Source organism: Trichoderma ghanense (genome assembly GCF_004382785.1).
Source record: "Trichoderma ghanense strain CCMA-1212 chromosome Unknown scaffold_4, whole genome shotgun sequence".
Taxonomy (NCBI): Eukaryota; Fungi; Ascomycota; class Sordariomycetes; order Hypocreales; family Hypocreaceae; genus Trichoderma; species Trichoderma ghanense.
This window is the reverse complement of record NW_027395667.1, coordinates 475,801-491,472: the sequence shown is the minus strand read 5'-3', so window position 1 is coordinate 491,472 and position 15,672 is coordinate 475,801. Positions and strand designations below refer to the sequence as shown.

Here is a 15,672-nt window from a genome sequence, read left to right as displayed (position 1 = left end):
AACTATCTACTATTACCTCGTAACAATATGGGGAGACTGGGTAAGAATGGTATCCTGCATCTAACGTGTGTTCCCCTAGGATTGGTCCTGTTTCCCCTCACTTCTCTCCTCATGCTTATGGAGAAATGCAGGATAGTGTTCCGCGTCTGAACCACCCCTTGTCCCGCTCTACAGGCTCCGCCCCTTGTGTACAGTCAATGAAGGTGAGGCTCTCCCGGTACGACTTGCAAGCAACTCCACCTCGCAGGTTCACCGATCACAAGCAGCCTCAAGTCTATATCCACGCCATATGATTGGCTACTTGATATGTACTTCGCCATGGAGTCGACCTCACCACTTCGCCTTGGTGGCCAAGTCGAAAAACCCCCTTGGCATCTCATCCGAAACCAGGCTGAGGCGGTGCCTCTCTCTCCTGCTTTGCAGTGCCATCTGGGCCTCTCCGCTCTGACAAGCCTCACACATCGGAGACGTGAGCCAACAGAGTAACAGTAACAAAAGGGAAAAGCCCGTTTCTTCGTATATTTTATCGTCGCTGCACACAATCACAAGTCTTTACGTATTTAACCCTTCCTGATAGCCTCCCCTATCCCCTCCATGCCAGTCTTGCCCTCCCCAACGCCGGAAACTGCAAAAGCATAGGTCGCGGAACAAGGAGCAATGGCCCTCGCGAGCCGTGTAACGGTCTCGTCTGTCTGGGTACTGCCGCGCGTCCCTGTATCCGTCTTCCGTGCAGTGGTTCAAACTCCTGTATGCCACCCTGTAATCCGAGTCTGGTCCTCCAGGTTGTCAATCTATTGCGGCGGGAACTGTTCGTCCATGTTTGGAACACCACCCTCTATGTTGTGGTAGTCCAGAATTTCCGAGTACCTGCGATTCAAGTCAGAATAAAAGTCAATGGCGCGCCGGTAGATGTTCGACGTACATCATAATCTTCCAGGTGTCAACGGGAAGGTCGGCATCGTTGAAGCTCCAGTCAAACTTCTCCTCGGCCACGGGCTCGTCGGTAGGGTCGTGGTACGGCGCGAGGTACTCGTGGGCCAGGGCCTCGGTGGCCGTGATTCGCTTCTTGGGGTCGAAGACGAGCATTCGCTCCAAGAGATCGACGGCTGTCTCTGGTCAGTACATCTTTCAGTGTATAGCAGTCATATTTTTCTCGAGTCCTTACCCGAGTCGTCTGCATTCTTAAACTTGTTTCGCAGAGGCTGCCTCTCGCGCTTGGGCAGCGACTTGACGAACCGCAACGTCTAAAGGACAATCAGTCACCGCCGCCAACGAAACCGTCTCACACAGGAAACTCACATTCTCGCTAGCAATAGTGTTGATCACATCGTCCGGTGGCGTGCCCAGCAGCTCGGTGATGATGGAGAACTGGTTCACGTGGTCCTTACCCGGGAACAGGGGCTTGCCCTCGAGCATCTCGGCAAAGATGCACCCGGCGCTCCAGATGTCGACCTCGACGTCGTACTTTTGCCACGTGAGCATGATCTCGGGGGCGCGGTAGTATCGTGTCGACACGTAGCCCGTCATCTGCGGGTCCTGGATTCGGGCAAGGCCAAAGTCGCAAATCTTGAGATCGCAGTTTTCGTTGACGAGGATGTTGCTGGGCTTGAGATCGCGGTGGACGACGCCGGCCGAGTGGACATATTTCAGGCCTCGCTATGGAGACGCATCTGTTAGCTGCTGGGGCTGCGATATTTTGAGAAATGCCGGCTGTCGCCGATGGAGAGGTCTGTGCCATCGCATACCATGATCTGGTAGAGGAAGTATTGGATGAATTGTTTCTCGAGCGGTCGGGAGGTTAATAATCGGTGCAAGTCGGTGCCAAGAAGCTCTGTGACGAAGTAGCTGCGAAGCAATGTTAGAGCGGGCGAAAAGAAGAAGTCAAGCAGACGTCATTGTACGTACATGTCCTCGAGGGGAGAGATGAAGATGTCGCTAAGAGAGATGACCTATGCGGAACTCCATGTCAGCACGATGCACATGGAGCTTATGGGGAGCCAGATCCAGCGGACGTCATCGTCAGCCGAACCCAGCGATGCAATGGGAAAACCCCATGAAAAAAAAAATCGCAAAAGCGCATACATTCTCGTGTCGGAGGTGCTTGAGCAGCTTCAGCTCGCGGTACGTCCGCTTAGCGAGTACGGGCGTGCTGAAGGGCTTCATGATCTTCTTGACGGCGACATTTTGGTTGGTGAGCTGGTCTCGCGCAGAGCTGTTTCGGCGGGGGAGGGGAAGCGTCGCGAGTTAGCATGGGTTCAGTTCCCCCGGGCCGCAGAAAAAGGCCATCTCGACAATGGGAGGGAGGGGGGGACGGAAACTCACCAGACGAGACCAAAGGCTCCCATGCCCACGGGCTGAAGGTCCGAGTACCTGGACGAATGAAAATCAGCCTCAAACTGCGTCTCTCCAACGCGCGTCTGCGTGTCCGATCGAGCGCGGGCTCCCTGGCTGTTTGGCCTTACCGTGAGGTGATCTCGAAGGTGGTGCCAAAGATCTGCGCACGCACAAATTCGGCCATTGTGACGGATCGATTTGGCTCGTGATGGCGGGGAAATGCGGCTTCAGAGGACGGAGAAGAAGTGGTGATGCTCAGAGAGCGTAGAGTCGACGCAGCGTGATGGCGGAACGAAGGACGAGGATTGCGGAGATGGAAGCGGAGAGTTGCGAGAGCAGAGCTGGATCGAACCCCTCCCTGGGAGATGGATAGGTGATGTTGCTGCTGATGCTTTTTGTCGGCTCGGTTGCAAGAACAAGAACCAGGCAGGCGGTGGTAACTTGCAAGGCGCAGGATTATAGCAGTTCCACTCGCTGGCTGCTAGCAGGGCGGGGGGCTCCTTAAACAGCGGGCTGGGCCTGGCTGTGACTGGTTGCAGCTGCAATCTCGATCTCGGCGCTTCAATTCGTGACGAGATGCAGTCAATCTTATGCGATGCCAGCAAACAAGTCGATGTGATGATGATGATTGCTCGGATCTTTTTTTTTTTTTTTTGGTTAATTCGATGATGACTTTTCGCCTGTATCTTTTGGTGTTTTCTGCCGTTGTTGTGATGATTCTGATCGATTCGTTGTTTCGTCGCTCGCTGCGATCGGGGCAAAGCCGTCGATTCTCCCTGGTCTCGCACAGCGGATCTTGCAGCCCAGCACCAAAAGGCGGGGCCTAACAGCTCAGAGGCCTGTCTGTAATAAAGCCGCCTAGAAAAAAAATCAAGCAACACACACAACGGTATGCAGTAAGAGGGAACTTCCGCGGGCGTCTAGCGAATCCGAATGTAAACCCGTACGGATGTTCGAGAGGACGGCGAATGTCAAGTCTTGAAGAAAAAGAGCCTGGACTGAAGAGAAAACAAGAACACCGAATCGTTCGTCAGTGGGTGCTCATTTGTAGCTTCGGCAGTTGGTGCTTGATTCAGCAAGGAAGAAACTTGGAAGAAGCGCAACTGCGCGGGGTAACAAGTGAGTCAACAGGAGCGAACAGGGGACTTGGGACTTTCGGTTTGGCAGAACCAGGATCTGATGCCTGAGCCCAACAAGCGCTTGCTTGCTTCTCTCCCTTCTTTCTTCTTTATACGACTTTCTCTCCCTTATGTTTCTCGTGCTCGTCCGCCCAGATTTGCAACTTACGTGTATGTACTCGTTCCCTGGAAGCAACTGCCAGAACGCAAAGGCCACTGAATGTCACCCGTCCGTTTCCTTTCGGTCGATAGATTCTCGCCTCAGTGGGACGCGGGCGAAAAAAAGAGTGAAACCAAGATTTTCTCGAAAAATAAAACCAAAGTTGACGCAGAACAGCAATGCCGTGATGAGCAAACGGGATATTTGAGGAAAGAAGAGAGAACAAGAGAATCCAGGAATTGATTCCAAGGCAGAGAACGGTCCCCAGTATTTGAACCTTGCGACCAAGAAATGGAGAGAGAGGTGCTCCAAGGCGGGAAAAGCTCGTTCACCCTTACTTTAGGTATTTTATGCGGCCGTCTCAGGCGATCGATCGGGATATTGGTCGCGGATCCAGGGATTTCCTCGTTCCAAGGCCAACCAATGCCGTGTCCCTCTTTCGTCTGGCGCCAGGTCCTTGGATGAAACCGCTGCTTGTAATCTTTGTATCCGTAGTGCTGTATATGCCCTTCGATCCAAGTCTCTTGGTCTTGTCGTTCGTTGAGGCGCACAGCAGTCAGTCAGTCAAACAAACAGACAAACCAGACAAAACATCTCAAACTACCCAAGACCGCACACACCCGCCTTATGTCTCCCTCTCCCTCCGTCAAAGCCAGGGCTCACATCTCATCATCACCCCCATGCCCCCAGACCACCAACTCAAATCCCACGATGACAAGCTATCTAGGTAGCCATGCCTAAACTTTCCTCCCTCCCGGTCTCTTTTCCAGGGACTTGCCAACATCCATCATCGTCATAGCCCAAAAATTCCATGCCCCGTCACTCACGCCCCGCAAAAAGTTCCGAGGTCAGCCAGCTTTTTTTTTTTCTCCAGGGACGGGCAAAGCTCCCGGTGACGACATCGTGCGCCCCCAAATCTCATGGGTTTTCCCCCTCCCCCTCCAAGTGCCTAAATGTCATGATTGATCACCCAGACCCTTGCCCCCCCAGGGCTCCAAGGCAGGCAGGCCTCTTGCGTGTATGCATGTACATACTCGTATGTATGTGCGAATGATTACCGTATGTTACTCGCTATTTTTCCTTTCAACTCCCCATTTGGTTTTACAATACCTTGGTTCGGTTCAGTAGGTGGGCATGTCAGTCAGTTAGCTGAAGCCTGAAAACCAAGCCCGAAAGCCAAGGTCAAACGTCCGTGCGGGCCCGTCATCCTCATCCTTCATCCCGCCAGCCCAGCCCAGTCCAAAACCCCTTCCAACAAAGCCATCGCCATCACCCAGCAGGATATACATACCCTTCCCACAGTGGCAAACAGACGATCAGAGATTTCCTACCTAGATTCACCAGATTCTCCATCCCAAAACAAATCCAGGAATTCAAATTTCCCATCCCAGATCGACAGTTTCCAAATTCTTCATTCCTTTCTATTTTTACAACATGTAAAAGCATTGATATAAAAAGGAACGGTAGCTCCCGAGTCCCGAGTCCGAATGTCAATGTCCATCTCGCCATACCATTTATCCCAGCCCATGAACGACATCCATGCCCAACCCAACCTGACGCAACCTAAACCTCACTCTCGATCACACTCACACTCATACATTCAATCTCCCATCCCACCCACGTCCTCATCCCCCATCCCGCAAAATCCCCATTCCCGTTTCCTCTCCAGAAAATCCATCCTTGCCAATTCTTCCCCTCTCAATGCATCACAGTAACAACATCCTCTACACACACATCCTCTCCAACCAGCATAGTCCCTCCATCAAGCCCATCTCAATCCCTCCAGTCACCTCCAACTCCAATCCCAGTCAGTCCCAGCAGTGATGCTCCCATGACGTCAACCCAAACCCATCGAGGGACCCCACTTCCCACGTTCCCACTCACTCCCAAACTCGACTCCGACTCCACGCGGCGCCGCATTCCGACACCAACCCCCAAACGAACTCGACGATTTTCCCGCTTTACAGTACCTTAATCCCCCTCTCTTGATTCAGGAACGGCAACCCCTTCTTCCGCCCATCGAAAATGCCGCGGCGAATCGTCCCGGGAGGAATTGCTCCGGCTTCCTTGCTTTTCACCCGCAATCGATTTTTTGAGCCATTCATCGTGACACCGCTCCTCTTCCAATTGCAACTAGACGCCAAAGTTCCAAGGCAATTGCCCTGCCTTGCACTGCTCTAGTAGTCTGGTGACCTGGACTGCGCAACAGGCACAGCATCCGAAACTGGCAATAGGGCACCCCAGCCATACTTCTAAGCGTGAATAGCCGCAGCCGATGCAGTCATCTTTGGCCAACATCATGTTACGTACACACAAGCACAGCTCCGTAGCAATTGAGAATCAGAGAATTGCGCAGTTCATGATTGGATTTCAATTCATCGTATAGGAATACTATCTGTTTCGAGCCTCACCTGTCGCGTTTCCCCGTCCCGAATCTTCAGGTATTTACCAGTCCACTCCCAAACCTTCCCGCTTACGACGAGCCTACTCGGAGACGTCCAAGGGCTCAATGTTCCAGATTTCTTCGGCATACTCGTTGATGCACCGGTCACTGGTGAAGAAGCCCATCCGGGCCACCGACATGATGCACTTGGTCACCCACTCGTCCTGGTTGCGGTACGCCTCGTCGACCAGGGCGTGCGTCTCGATGTAGCTGTGGAAGTCGTCCGACACCAGGTAGTAGTCACCGTGGTCCCGGACGGCAGCAATCAGGGCGCTGAAGTCGTTGGGCGTGCCAAACGTGCCCTTTTCAATCTCGACAAAGACCTTCTCCAGGTCGGGGTCGATGGTGTGAGAGCCAAAGTTGTGGGCGTGGCGCAGGTCCTCCACATCCTCGGCGAGATTTCCAAACAAGAAGATGTTGCTGTCGCCAATCTCGCGGGTGATTTCAATCTACAACAGCGTCAGCATCCTAGGGGCCAGCTTGCAAAGGGTTGGATCCTACGTTGGCACCGTCGCAGGTTCCGATGATGAGACCTCCGTTGAGAACAAACTTCATGTTGCTTGTACCAGACGCTCTGTTCCAATCGTCAGTTCAGCTCAGGTCAAGTCTCAACTACTCGACTTACTCGGTTCCGGCGGTGGAAATGTGCTCGCTAATGTCAGACGCGGGGATAATCATCTCGGCCTTGCTGACATTGTAGTCTTCCAGGAAGATGACCTTGAGGAGATCGCCAATGTCGTCGTCCTTGTTGACGACCTCGCCGACGGCATTGATCAGGTGAATGATTTGCTTGGCCATCCAGTAGCCAGGGGCAGCCTTGCCGCCAAAGATGGTGACGCGGGGCAGCTGCTTCTTCCTCTCCTCGGGGCTCAGGGCCTTGAGCGTCAGATACCGGTGGATGACGCCAAAGATGTTGAGCTGCTGGCGCTTGTACTCGTGAATTCGCTTGACCTGCACGTCGAACAGGGCCGCCGGGTTGACCGACAGGCCCAGAGTGCTCTGGATGTACTTGGCCAAGCGCACCTTGTTGGCGTACTTGATCTCTGCCCACTCCTTGCGGAAGGCCTTGTCCTTGGCATGAGCTTCAAGCTTGTTGAGAACCGTCAGGTCCTTGAGGAAGGTTTCGCCGCCACACTTGGAAGCAATCAGCTCAGACAGGCGGGGGTTGGCCTGGTGCAGCCAGCGCCGGGGGGTGATGCCGTTGGTCACATTGGTGAACTTGTCCGGGCCGTAAATCTCAACAAAGTCCTTGAAGATGGTCGTCTTGATCAGGTCCGAGTGCAGCTCAGCCACACCGTTGACCTTGTGAGAACCGACAATGGCCAGGAAGGCCATTCTCACCATCTTGGGCTGGCTCTCCTCGATGATGGAGACTCTGCGCAGCAGGTCTCTGTCATTGGGGAACGCCTTTTCGACCTTTTGCAGGAAGAACAGATTGATATCATAGATAATCTGCAAATGTCTGGGGAGCAGATGCTGGACCAATCCAACGGGCCACTTCTCCAGAGCTTCGGGGAGCACGGTGTGGTTGGTGTAGCCAAACTACAAAGACGACAGTTAGCTTCCTCATCTTCCGCGAGCCCAATAAAAGCTTACCGTAGCAGTGACAATCGCCCAAGCCTGGTCCCAGTCTAAGCCCTCGACGTCAATGAGGATGCGCTGCAGCTCGACAATGGCAAGAGTGGGATGCGTGTCGTTGAGCTGGATGGCAACCTGGTCGGAGAATTCCTTCCAGGGGCGCTTGGTCTTCTTGAAGCGGCGCACAATATCATAGAGAGAGGCTGCCACCCAGAAGTATTGTTGCTTCAGTCGCAGCTCTTTGCCCTGCTCCAGGTTGTCGTTGGGGTACAGCACTGCGCTGATGGTCTCGGCGCGCTGCTGGTCGGCGACTGCGCCTTCGTAGTCGCCGTTGTTGAACTTGGGGAAGTCAAATTCGCCTCCAGACGCCTTGCTAGACCACAGTCGCAGGTTGTTCGTCGTGGGGGTGTCATAACCAGGGATGGGGACATCATAGGCAACGGCCTCGACAATATCGCCGCCCTCCCAGACGAAAGCGGTCTTGCCGTCTTCTCTGCTCACCTTGCGGACTTTGCCGTAGAATTGGATCTATGCAGTGTAAGCTTCGCTCAATATTGCGACTTCCAGAGGCTTCTTACGTTAACCGTGATATCGTGGCGGGGGAACTCCCAGGGGTTAAAGTCCAACCAATAGTCGGGAACTTCCACCTGGTAACCGTCGATGATTTCCTGCTTGAAGATTCCGTATCTGTAGCGAAGACCGTAGCCCCAGGCGGGATAGTTGAGCGAAGCCAAGCTGTCGAGGAAGCAGGCAGCAAGTCGGCCCAAGCCACCGTTGCCCAAACCAGCGTCATGCTCTTGGCTGATGATATCCTCAATTCTAAAGCCAAGTTCAGAGAGACCGTCTGTATCGAAATGTGGTCAGCCAAGTCATAATTGTGCCATTGCTTGCATGGCAAAAAGGCAACGCAGGCGCAGAAAAACTCACCTTTGGCCACATGCTTCAGTTTCACGTTGAGCATGGCATTGTCTAGGGTACGGCCCATGAGGAATTCCAGACTGAGGTAGTAGACACGCTTGGAATCGCGGAATGTCTGGCGCTGCTGGGTCTTGTTCCACTCGATAATGAGACGATCACGGAAGGCCAGACTGGTGGCAGAGTACGCAGCAGTCTCGTCGCAGTTGAACATGCTGCGGGCCAGGGTAGTCTCGACGTGGCGGACGACCTCCCGCTCGAAGTCGTCCTTGTCGCCGATGGGCTTGACCTGGTTGCGCCTCCATGCTTCACGTTGAGGCTCGGGGATCGAGGCTGTAGCGGATATTCATTAGCATTTGCATCGAGACTTTGGGAGTTGATGTCGAGCAGGAACACCGATCATGGTAAGGAAACACTTGGCAGTGATGGTATAAGCCCACCGTCGCAGCTTGCATCATGCTGCCCCGCCAAAGCAACACCAAGCTTCCCCTCCCCCGCAGTATGGTACGATCGCCTTGTAAGCCAGCAAACGACGACAACACATCAAGCAAAACACGAGAACAAGAAACAAGAAAAAAGAGTCACCAACCCTCAACGGTCTTGATCTCGCCAGCACCAAAACCCGTAAAAGTTCTCCTGTGCTTGGGCCGCGAGATGCCCGCAGGTCCGACAGCTCCCTGGATGTCGACAAGGGGAGCTCCGGTGGAGGGGCGACGCTCACGGGTGGGCAGCGGCTGCTTGGTCGCCATGCTGCAGGGCACTTGATCAGCGAGGGGGTAAAAAAAAGAGTCCTAGGTGAGGGAGATAGAGATGCTGTAAAAGAAGAAAGGAAAAAGAAGAGGAATATCGAGGAATGACGGGAGGAAGAGGATGACAAGACAAGGTAGACAAGAGACGAGACGAGGGACACGACGAGGGGAAGGTCAGATGGGCTGGTTCATGCCATGGCCATGGTAAGGTAGGTATCGAGCCAAAGCATGGAAGCGACTTACATCAGCTCAGCTTGCAGAAGCTATGGTGGGGCAGCAGAGCAACGGCGGGGTAGGATATCGGTCAGGAGCTCTCTCTCTCTCTCTCTCTCTCTCTCTCTCTCTCTCTGGGGATGAATTGGTCAGAGAGAGCAGATGTGAGATTCATCAATTGAAGGATGCGAAAAGGCTTCAATTGAGAGAATACGTGAGTCAAGGAGAATAGAAAAGGGCAAGAAGGAAGAAGTAAGAAGGGATAGAAGAAGAGAGGAAGAGAAGAAGAACCTTGAAGACAGGACAAGAGCAAGACAAGTCAAAAAGAGGGGAAAGGAAGGCAGAAACCACCAACTTGCTTTGTTAGGTATCAACAAGACGCAGGAAAGAACGTTCACGACCAAAAACAAAAGGAGGGGAAACAGCAGCCCGGCACGCGGCGAGCAGCATTGGATGCCCAATGGATGAGGGCGCTGCATCATGAGATGCTGCCCTATTACTACACGTCCCGTCATGTAAACATGTCCTGCAGCAGCTTCTTCGGCCAAATCAAGTTTTCCCCTCCCTCTGCTCGTCCTCTCGTTCGTTTCGTCTGTCTGTCCGGTTGCATTCGTGCTGCATAAGGCATCTATAGCGCCATCCGGGTGTCATCATCGATTTGCCTGCCTTACCTTACGTTCAGTGCTCGCGGACTGCGGTCTTTTTGTTTCTGTTTGCTCCCAAAATCACTTGTAGTAAGTACCTTGTTCCACGAATCTATTGTTAATGCTTCGTATAAGTAGTTGATGATGGAAGTACCTTAGCAAAACGACTGGTCAGATCCAAATCCAGTTCTCGTACCTGTAGACTGTGCCCCTCATCCGAACCACCAAGCGTAGACATGTGACATCCCTGGATCTCCACGAACTTCTGAGCACCTTGGGTAGAGAGACAGCGGACTTCTCGCGGTTGGGCAACAACAAACAAATCCCATCTGCACCCCAGCCTGAAACTTCAGCACCGTATACGAGCACATACTTGTACGTACAAGCACATCATGGCACTACATGCCTCCCGCATACCTAAGGTAGAGCAGACGGGGTGCAGACAGGCAGGCAGGCAGGCAGACTGCATTACATGCTCGTACAAGTGACTGCTCCGTACATGACGGCCGCATCCATCACACCAACTTTCTCCTTGTGGGACACTGGGGGAAATGGTACGGGGGAGAGTCGGGTTGATAGAGCCTGACTGTCCGGGTTGACTTGGGAGGTACTTCTTACATGTATAACTACCAGTCAAAGGTACCTATGGTCTTGGGAAACAACGAAGAGGCTTATAATGGAGGGGATTCAAGATTGGAGATTGGAGCAAAGTCGTGACTTGAATTACATTCATCAGCCTAACCGCGCCCTAGACTAGAATTCATATCACATAAAGCAGGCAACACTCAAGCAATTCTCTCATCAACTCCCACAACAATCCCAACTTCGGGCCTCAACTCAGACCGGTTTGCAGCGAATCAGGCCAGTATAGTAAACAGGCGCAGCATTAATACCTATTCTGGCGCATTGTACTGTGGTAGTAGTAAATAGAAGGGCTTCCTACCCAATAACTCCCCAATTCCAAGCGTCCTGCATACCTTACGCGTAACAGCCCAAAGCCATAAATCCCAACTCGCAACGCACAAGTAATATAGTTCCGCGGCCAATTCTTTAACACAAATACAATCAAAAGAAGAAAAACACACGTCTCTTCTTTTGTCCCTTCGGTATCTCCGCCTTAAAGGGTCCCCCAACGTATCCGGGGCCATTCAAAGCATTCCGCCTGCTGACTCGCCCAACCCCGGAAACGGGAACCTCCGCGAAGCCACATGGCAGAGTACCGTGTTTCCAACAGAAGTGCTGGCTATTAAGTATATATGCGCCCCCAAGTGCGCCGTACCTCCTCTCGGCCCCGTGATATCCAATTGTCCGTCGTTCGGCTATATATCGAGCCGCTGCTCCTCGGAGCGAATCATTCGTGGATACCGTTGCATCATTCAATTCCAATATCAAGACATCAACCAGAAACGGCTAGTCGTGTCGATTTTTGCTGTAGTCGCCGCGCGAGATCTGTACCGTATCGCAACCAAGCAAATCTGGATACTAGGAAAAAGAGAGAAAAGAAAAAAAGATATTGAATCGAGTGAGTGAGTGCCCGCGCCTTGCTGGAGGTAATAGAGTAGAAAGTGGCATTTCGAGGCGTAAAGTGCTCCAAGTTCCCTGGGTCATTAAACGGCGCCCAAAAGGGGGGTCCGTCGCATCGCAAATGAAAAAGAGCGTGATGGTGTGACAGAATGCCCGGAAGGCCTATGGCCGTCGCCGGGGACAAGTTCACGGCGTCAGCTAGGTCATAATCGGTCGACGGATAGCTGTATCGGAATATGCGCAATATCCCTGCGCCTGTTCTTGCGAAGCGGATCGATGGTGGGTATGGACAGTAGAGGAGAAGTCGATTAGCATAAGCTTAGAGGATGCCCGAATCCTTGAGCGCGTTGTTGAGTATAGTCTCCTTGACTGCCGCAAAGACGAGCCGAATATTCGACGTATCGGTTGCTTGTGTGAGGCTATGAGGGGCAGTCACGTTAGCCAAGTGCTCAAAGGACAGCTATAGTGCGTCCGCGTCTTCACTCACTGTGGGTATAGGTTGAGATGTGCTCGGTTAACCTGGTTGAACCGCCATAGCAGATACTTGGCGGCTTTGTTGACGTCGGTGCCGCCGGTGTAGTCGGGGAAGTAGTTGGACAGAGGTGACCGGCCGAGCTTCTGCTTGAATATGTCCACCTTGTTCAGGAACAGGATGATACTTGTGCGCATAAACCAGCGTGAATTGACCACAGAGTCAAAAAGTAATAGGCTCTCCATCATGCGGTTCTGCGTGGGTCGGGTCAGCATACAGCGACAGAGACGCGCGGCACCCGGCCCTGGCTTACCTGACTGCTCTCTTCCAAGAGAACCTGATCGTACTCGCTGAGCGCAACACAGAAAATGATTGATGTAACATTCTCAAAGCAGTGTATCCACTTCTTCCGCTCACTCCGTTGCCCACCGACGTCGAACATGCTAGAGGGGGGGGAAAGTCAGCAGCCGTTGGTTAAAAGATTGGACACGGAGCTCCCGGGGATAAGCTTAAGAGCAGGAAATCCACAATTGCTTCAACGTACTGGATGCTAAGTTGGCCCATCTGGAAACGCGTTTCGTAGATGCCGGTGGTTTTTGTTCGGGCGCGCAGCACGTCCATTTCGTTGGGCAAGTAATCGGGCGCGACGATGCGCATTGCTTCCTGGAAAAAGCTACAGAGGCGGACATGGTCAGAGCTGGAGCATCAACGGGGGGGCAATGCGTCGTGGCGACTTACTACTCGGCAGAGTCCATGAGGTAGAACTCCGTCTGGTGCTCCATCAGCTGGTCCTTGGCCGGGTCGCTCCATATGGCCTGCACGGCAAGGCCCACCTGGGGGTCGATGCGAGCTTGCGGCCCAGATTCCGGCTGGTAGTTTATCAAGAAGTCGGCGTATGCTCTGTTTCCCTCCTTCTCGAGCTCAATGTCGAACTGCTGCATGGCCGTGATGACGGCTTTGGCACACTCCACCAGGTTCTTGAAGACGGTCGGCCGGTAGTTGTACAGCTCCTCTTCTGAGTATCCCTTTAGGTGGATGATCTTCATCTGCTTGACAATCGTCGACTTGCCGCTCTCTCCGGAGCCTAGAAAAAGCACAACGGTGAGCCATTGGGGGGTGCATTCGCGGGAGATGAAACCGTACCTAGCAGTAGAATCTTGCATTCTTTCCGTAGTCTTTTCGAGTCCTCGTCCAGCTCCTTGTCGATGGCCTGACTCCTCTTTTTCTGCTCTACCTCGTCATTGTTGGAGCTCATGCAGCCGCCCATGGTGGGCGAGTCTTCAGCACGCTTCTGTTCCTGACGAGAATGACGACGTTCCTTGAGGACTTGACGAATCGGTAGGCGAAGCGATTTGGATCCAAAAGGTGGGTTGGCCATGCAGCCAATTACACACGCATGCGCAGCGGGCTCTAGGACGATGATGGTATGATGGCGACGCGGACGGCGATGCTCTACTGGCTCTTGTCGTCTGTTCTCTGGGTGGAATTTGGGGCTTGCTGCTGGTCGAAAGGGGACGAAAAGTCGGGATCGCTGGTGATCGAGTCGCCTGAGCTGGGGGGTGGGAGCTTAGCGGAGCGTTCGGCAGAAAATGGCGGCGGCGGAAGCGGCCAATGTCGTGGGAAGGGTCAGGTCAGGTCAGCGCAGGAACAGGTAGCAGCAGCAACAACAAGCAGTTAATGTAGAAGCTGCAGCAAGCAGCAGCAGAACCAGCTGCAGCAGGTTGGCGGGGGTTCGAGAGAAGAGGCGGGCGAAGATGGGGGCGGCGGGAGAATGATGGAGAGGTGGGAAGACGGGGAGGATGGAGAGAGGATGGAGAAGGCAAAAAAGGATGGAGACGAAAGATGACGCCGGCGAAGGCAGAATTCCGGAATGATGAAAGGCGTCAGATCTCCGGGCCGGGGCGACAGTTGAAGGACGGTGACGGTGACGGTCTCAGAAGTCGGCGCGCGGAAGCAGCCTCGTTTGACGAGGAGGTTTGGACTTTGTGCTGTGGAGGGCCGGGGAGCAGCTGAGGCTCTGGCCGTGCGCAACCAGGCTGGACGGGATGTCGAGGCGTGCGAAAGTGAGCGTTGCCCCGTGCTGTGAGACCTTTTTTTTTTTTTTTTCTTCTTCTTGCAGGACAGGTACGAAGTGCGGCGTGAACATGTGCGAGGTGCCTGGACGTCAGTTCCAGCTGCACAAGGAGCAGCGCAGCAGCAGCAAGCGGCAGCAAGCAGAGCCCATCAATGGGAGACGACGGGACTGATCCTGGAATCAATCCAGTCCAATCCGTGCTTGGTGGACCGGGGCTCTAGGGCGTGGCTGTAGCCGGACCAGGCCAGGCCAAATGATGACAGGTCGGGCGGAACCAGTGGCTCCAGCTGGCGTCGAGAGCGGCGGTGATGATGATGCTGCTGGCTGGGGTGGGAGGGCGAGGCGAGGCGAGGAGAATGAGCGACGGGAGAGAGAGAGAGAGAGAGAAGGCTGGAATCCCAGCCGAGTACCTTTTACTGCCAGGTGGTGCCTGTACAGTATCGCCAGTACCAGGTAAAGGACGGTACCGTAACGAAGGCGCTGCTGAGAGGACGAGATGGCACAAGAAGAGCCTGGGGCCTTTTGTACGAGCCCGGCTGGGCAATTCATTCACGAGGCTTCGACGGTCGCACGAGAGCCTTCGGCTTTAGCAGGGCCTTTTCTGCAAGTGGCAGGGAGGGGGGGATTCGGTCGGTTGATGGCTTTTGTCTTGGTGTTTGCCTAATGAGGATTCGACCAAGAGCCGGGCCGTTCTGCTAAGACGGTTCAAAGGACAGCACGAAGTCGGACAGAGCTTGGATTCGTCGAGGGACGAAGTGTGTAATGCTGCGTGCGGCCAGCTCCGAGCTCTCTGGATCCGACCGGCCGACTGTGACCAGGATAGCAACAAGGGGCGACTGGGTTTGCGCCAGCAGAGGAGCTGCATGCGAGGGATTCCAGCTAAAGATGCAGCAGCAATTATTATCCAGGCCAGATGTGATTCTACGCTCCTAGAGGGCAACAAGGGGTCAATCGCTCTGACGCAGCGCCGAGGCTGCTGGTTGGCCCAAGAGCCGTTGGTTGTTCACATCAGACGCTTCCATCCCCAGTCCATTGACAGTCCCATCTCTGCTGCAAGAAGCATCGCTAATACAATTCGTCTGATATCCCTACGCACCGGCACTGTCGCCGCCTGTGCAAACATTCGACCCTCGGCGGTGCCAATCTCGAGATGCAACTCTTGGTCCCTCCGTATCCATCGATATCCATAACCATATCCATAATCCAACTCCACCCGCCTGCACATGCGCCCTGCCGGCTATCGCGTCTCGACCGCCCCCCGAGCTTGAAGCTCAGCACCCACGTCACCTCTGCAATGCTGTGCGGGAACATGAGCCAAGCAGATTAATAATGGCGATGGCTTCTCTCTCTCCTGCTCTTCCTCCAGTATTCTTCTTTATACCTGATCAAGCGTCTGCATCCATCCATCCGTCCCGTCACCCATCGCTCACCTCTTCTGGATAGTGCAG

General features: G+C 53.8%; 3 protein-coding genes across 3 annotated transcripts; all 3 read right to left on the bottom strand.

Moving 5' to 3' along the window:
- Positions 1-791: 791 nt before the first annotated feature.
- Positions 792-2,718, bottom strand: CCMA1212_004323 (Mitogen-activated protein kinase hog1; the record flags this gene model as incomplete). Its single annotated transcript, XM_073701632.1, has 9 exons — positions 792-867; positions 923-1,106; positions 1,166-1,244; positions 1,300-1,656; positions 1,746-1,845; positions 1,906-1,949; positions 2,083-2,212; positions 2,323-2,370; positions 2,463-2,718. Coding segments are annotated over 9 exons (1,272 nt in total), but the record flags the coding sequence as incomplete, so codon positions are not given.
- Positions 2,719-6,096: 3,378 nt separating this feature from the next.
- On the bottom strand, positions 6,097-9,298 carry CCMA1212_004322 (Glycogen phosphorylase; the record flags this gene model as incomplete). The annotated part of the gene is made up of 7 exons (XM_073701631.1): positions 9,138-9,298; positions 8,561-8,881; positions 8,212-8,477; positions 7,652-8,161; positions 6,681-7,597; positions 6,557-6,629; positions 6,097-6,504 (listed from the first exon to the last, which is right to left on the bottom strand). The coding sequence occupies exons 1-7, from the start codon at positions 9,295-9,297 to the stop codon at positions 6,097-6,099; spliced, it is 2,655 nt and encodes an 884-aa protein (XP_073559404.1). The 5' UTR covers position 9,298.
- A 2,699-nt stretch (positions 9,299-11,997) lies between these two features.
- On the bottom strand, positions 11,998-13,417 carry CCMA1212_004321 (uncharacterized protein; the record flags this gene model as incomplete). Its single annotated transcript, XM_073701630.1, has 6 exons — positions 11,998-12,097; positions 12,166-12,404; positions 12,464-12,593; positions 12,695-12,823; positions 12,889-13,234; positions 13,294-13,417. The coding sequence occupies 6 exons, from the start codon at positions 13,415-13,417 to the stop codon at positions 11,998-12,000; spliced, it is 1,068 nt and encodes a 355-aa protein (XP_073559575.1).
- Positions 13,418-15,672: the final 2,255 nt, after the last annotated feature.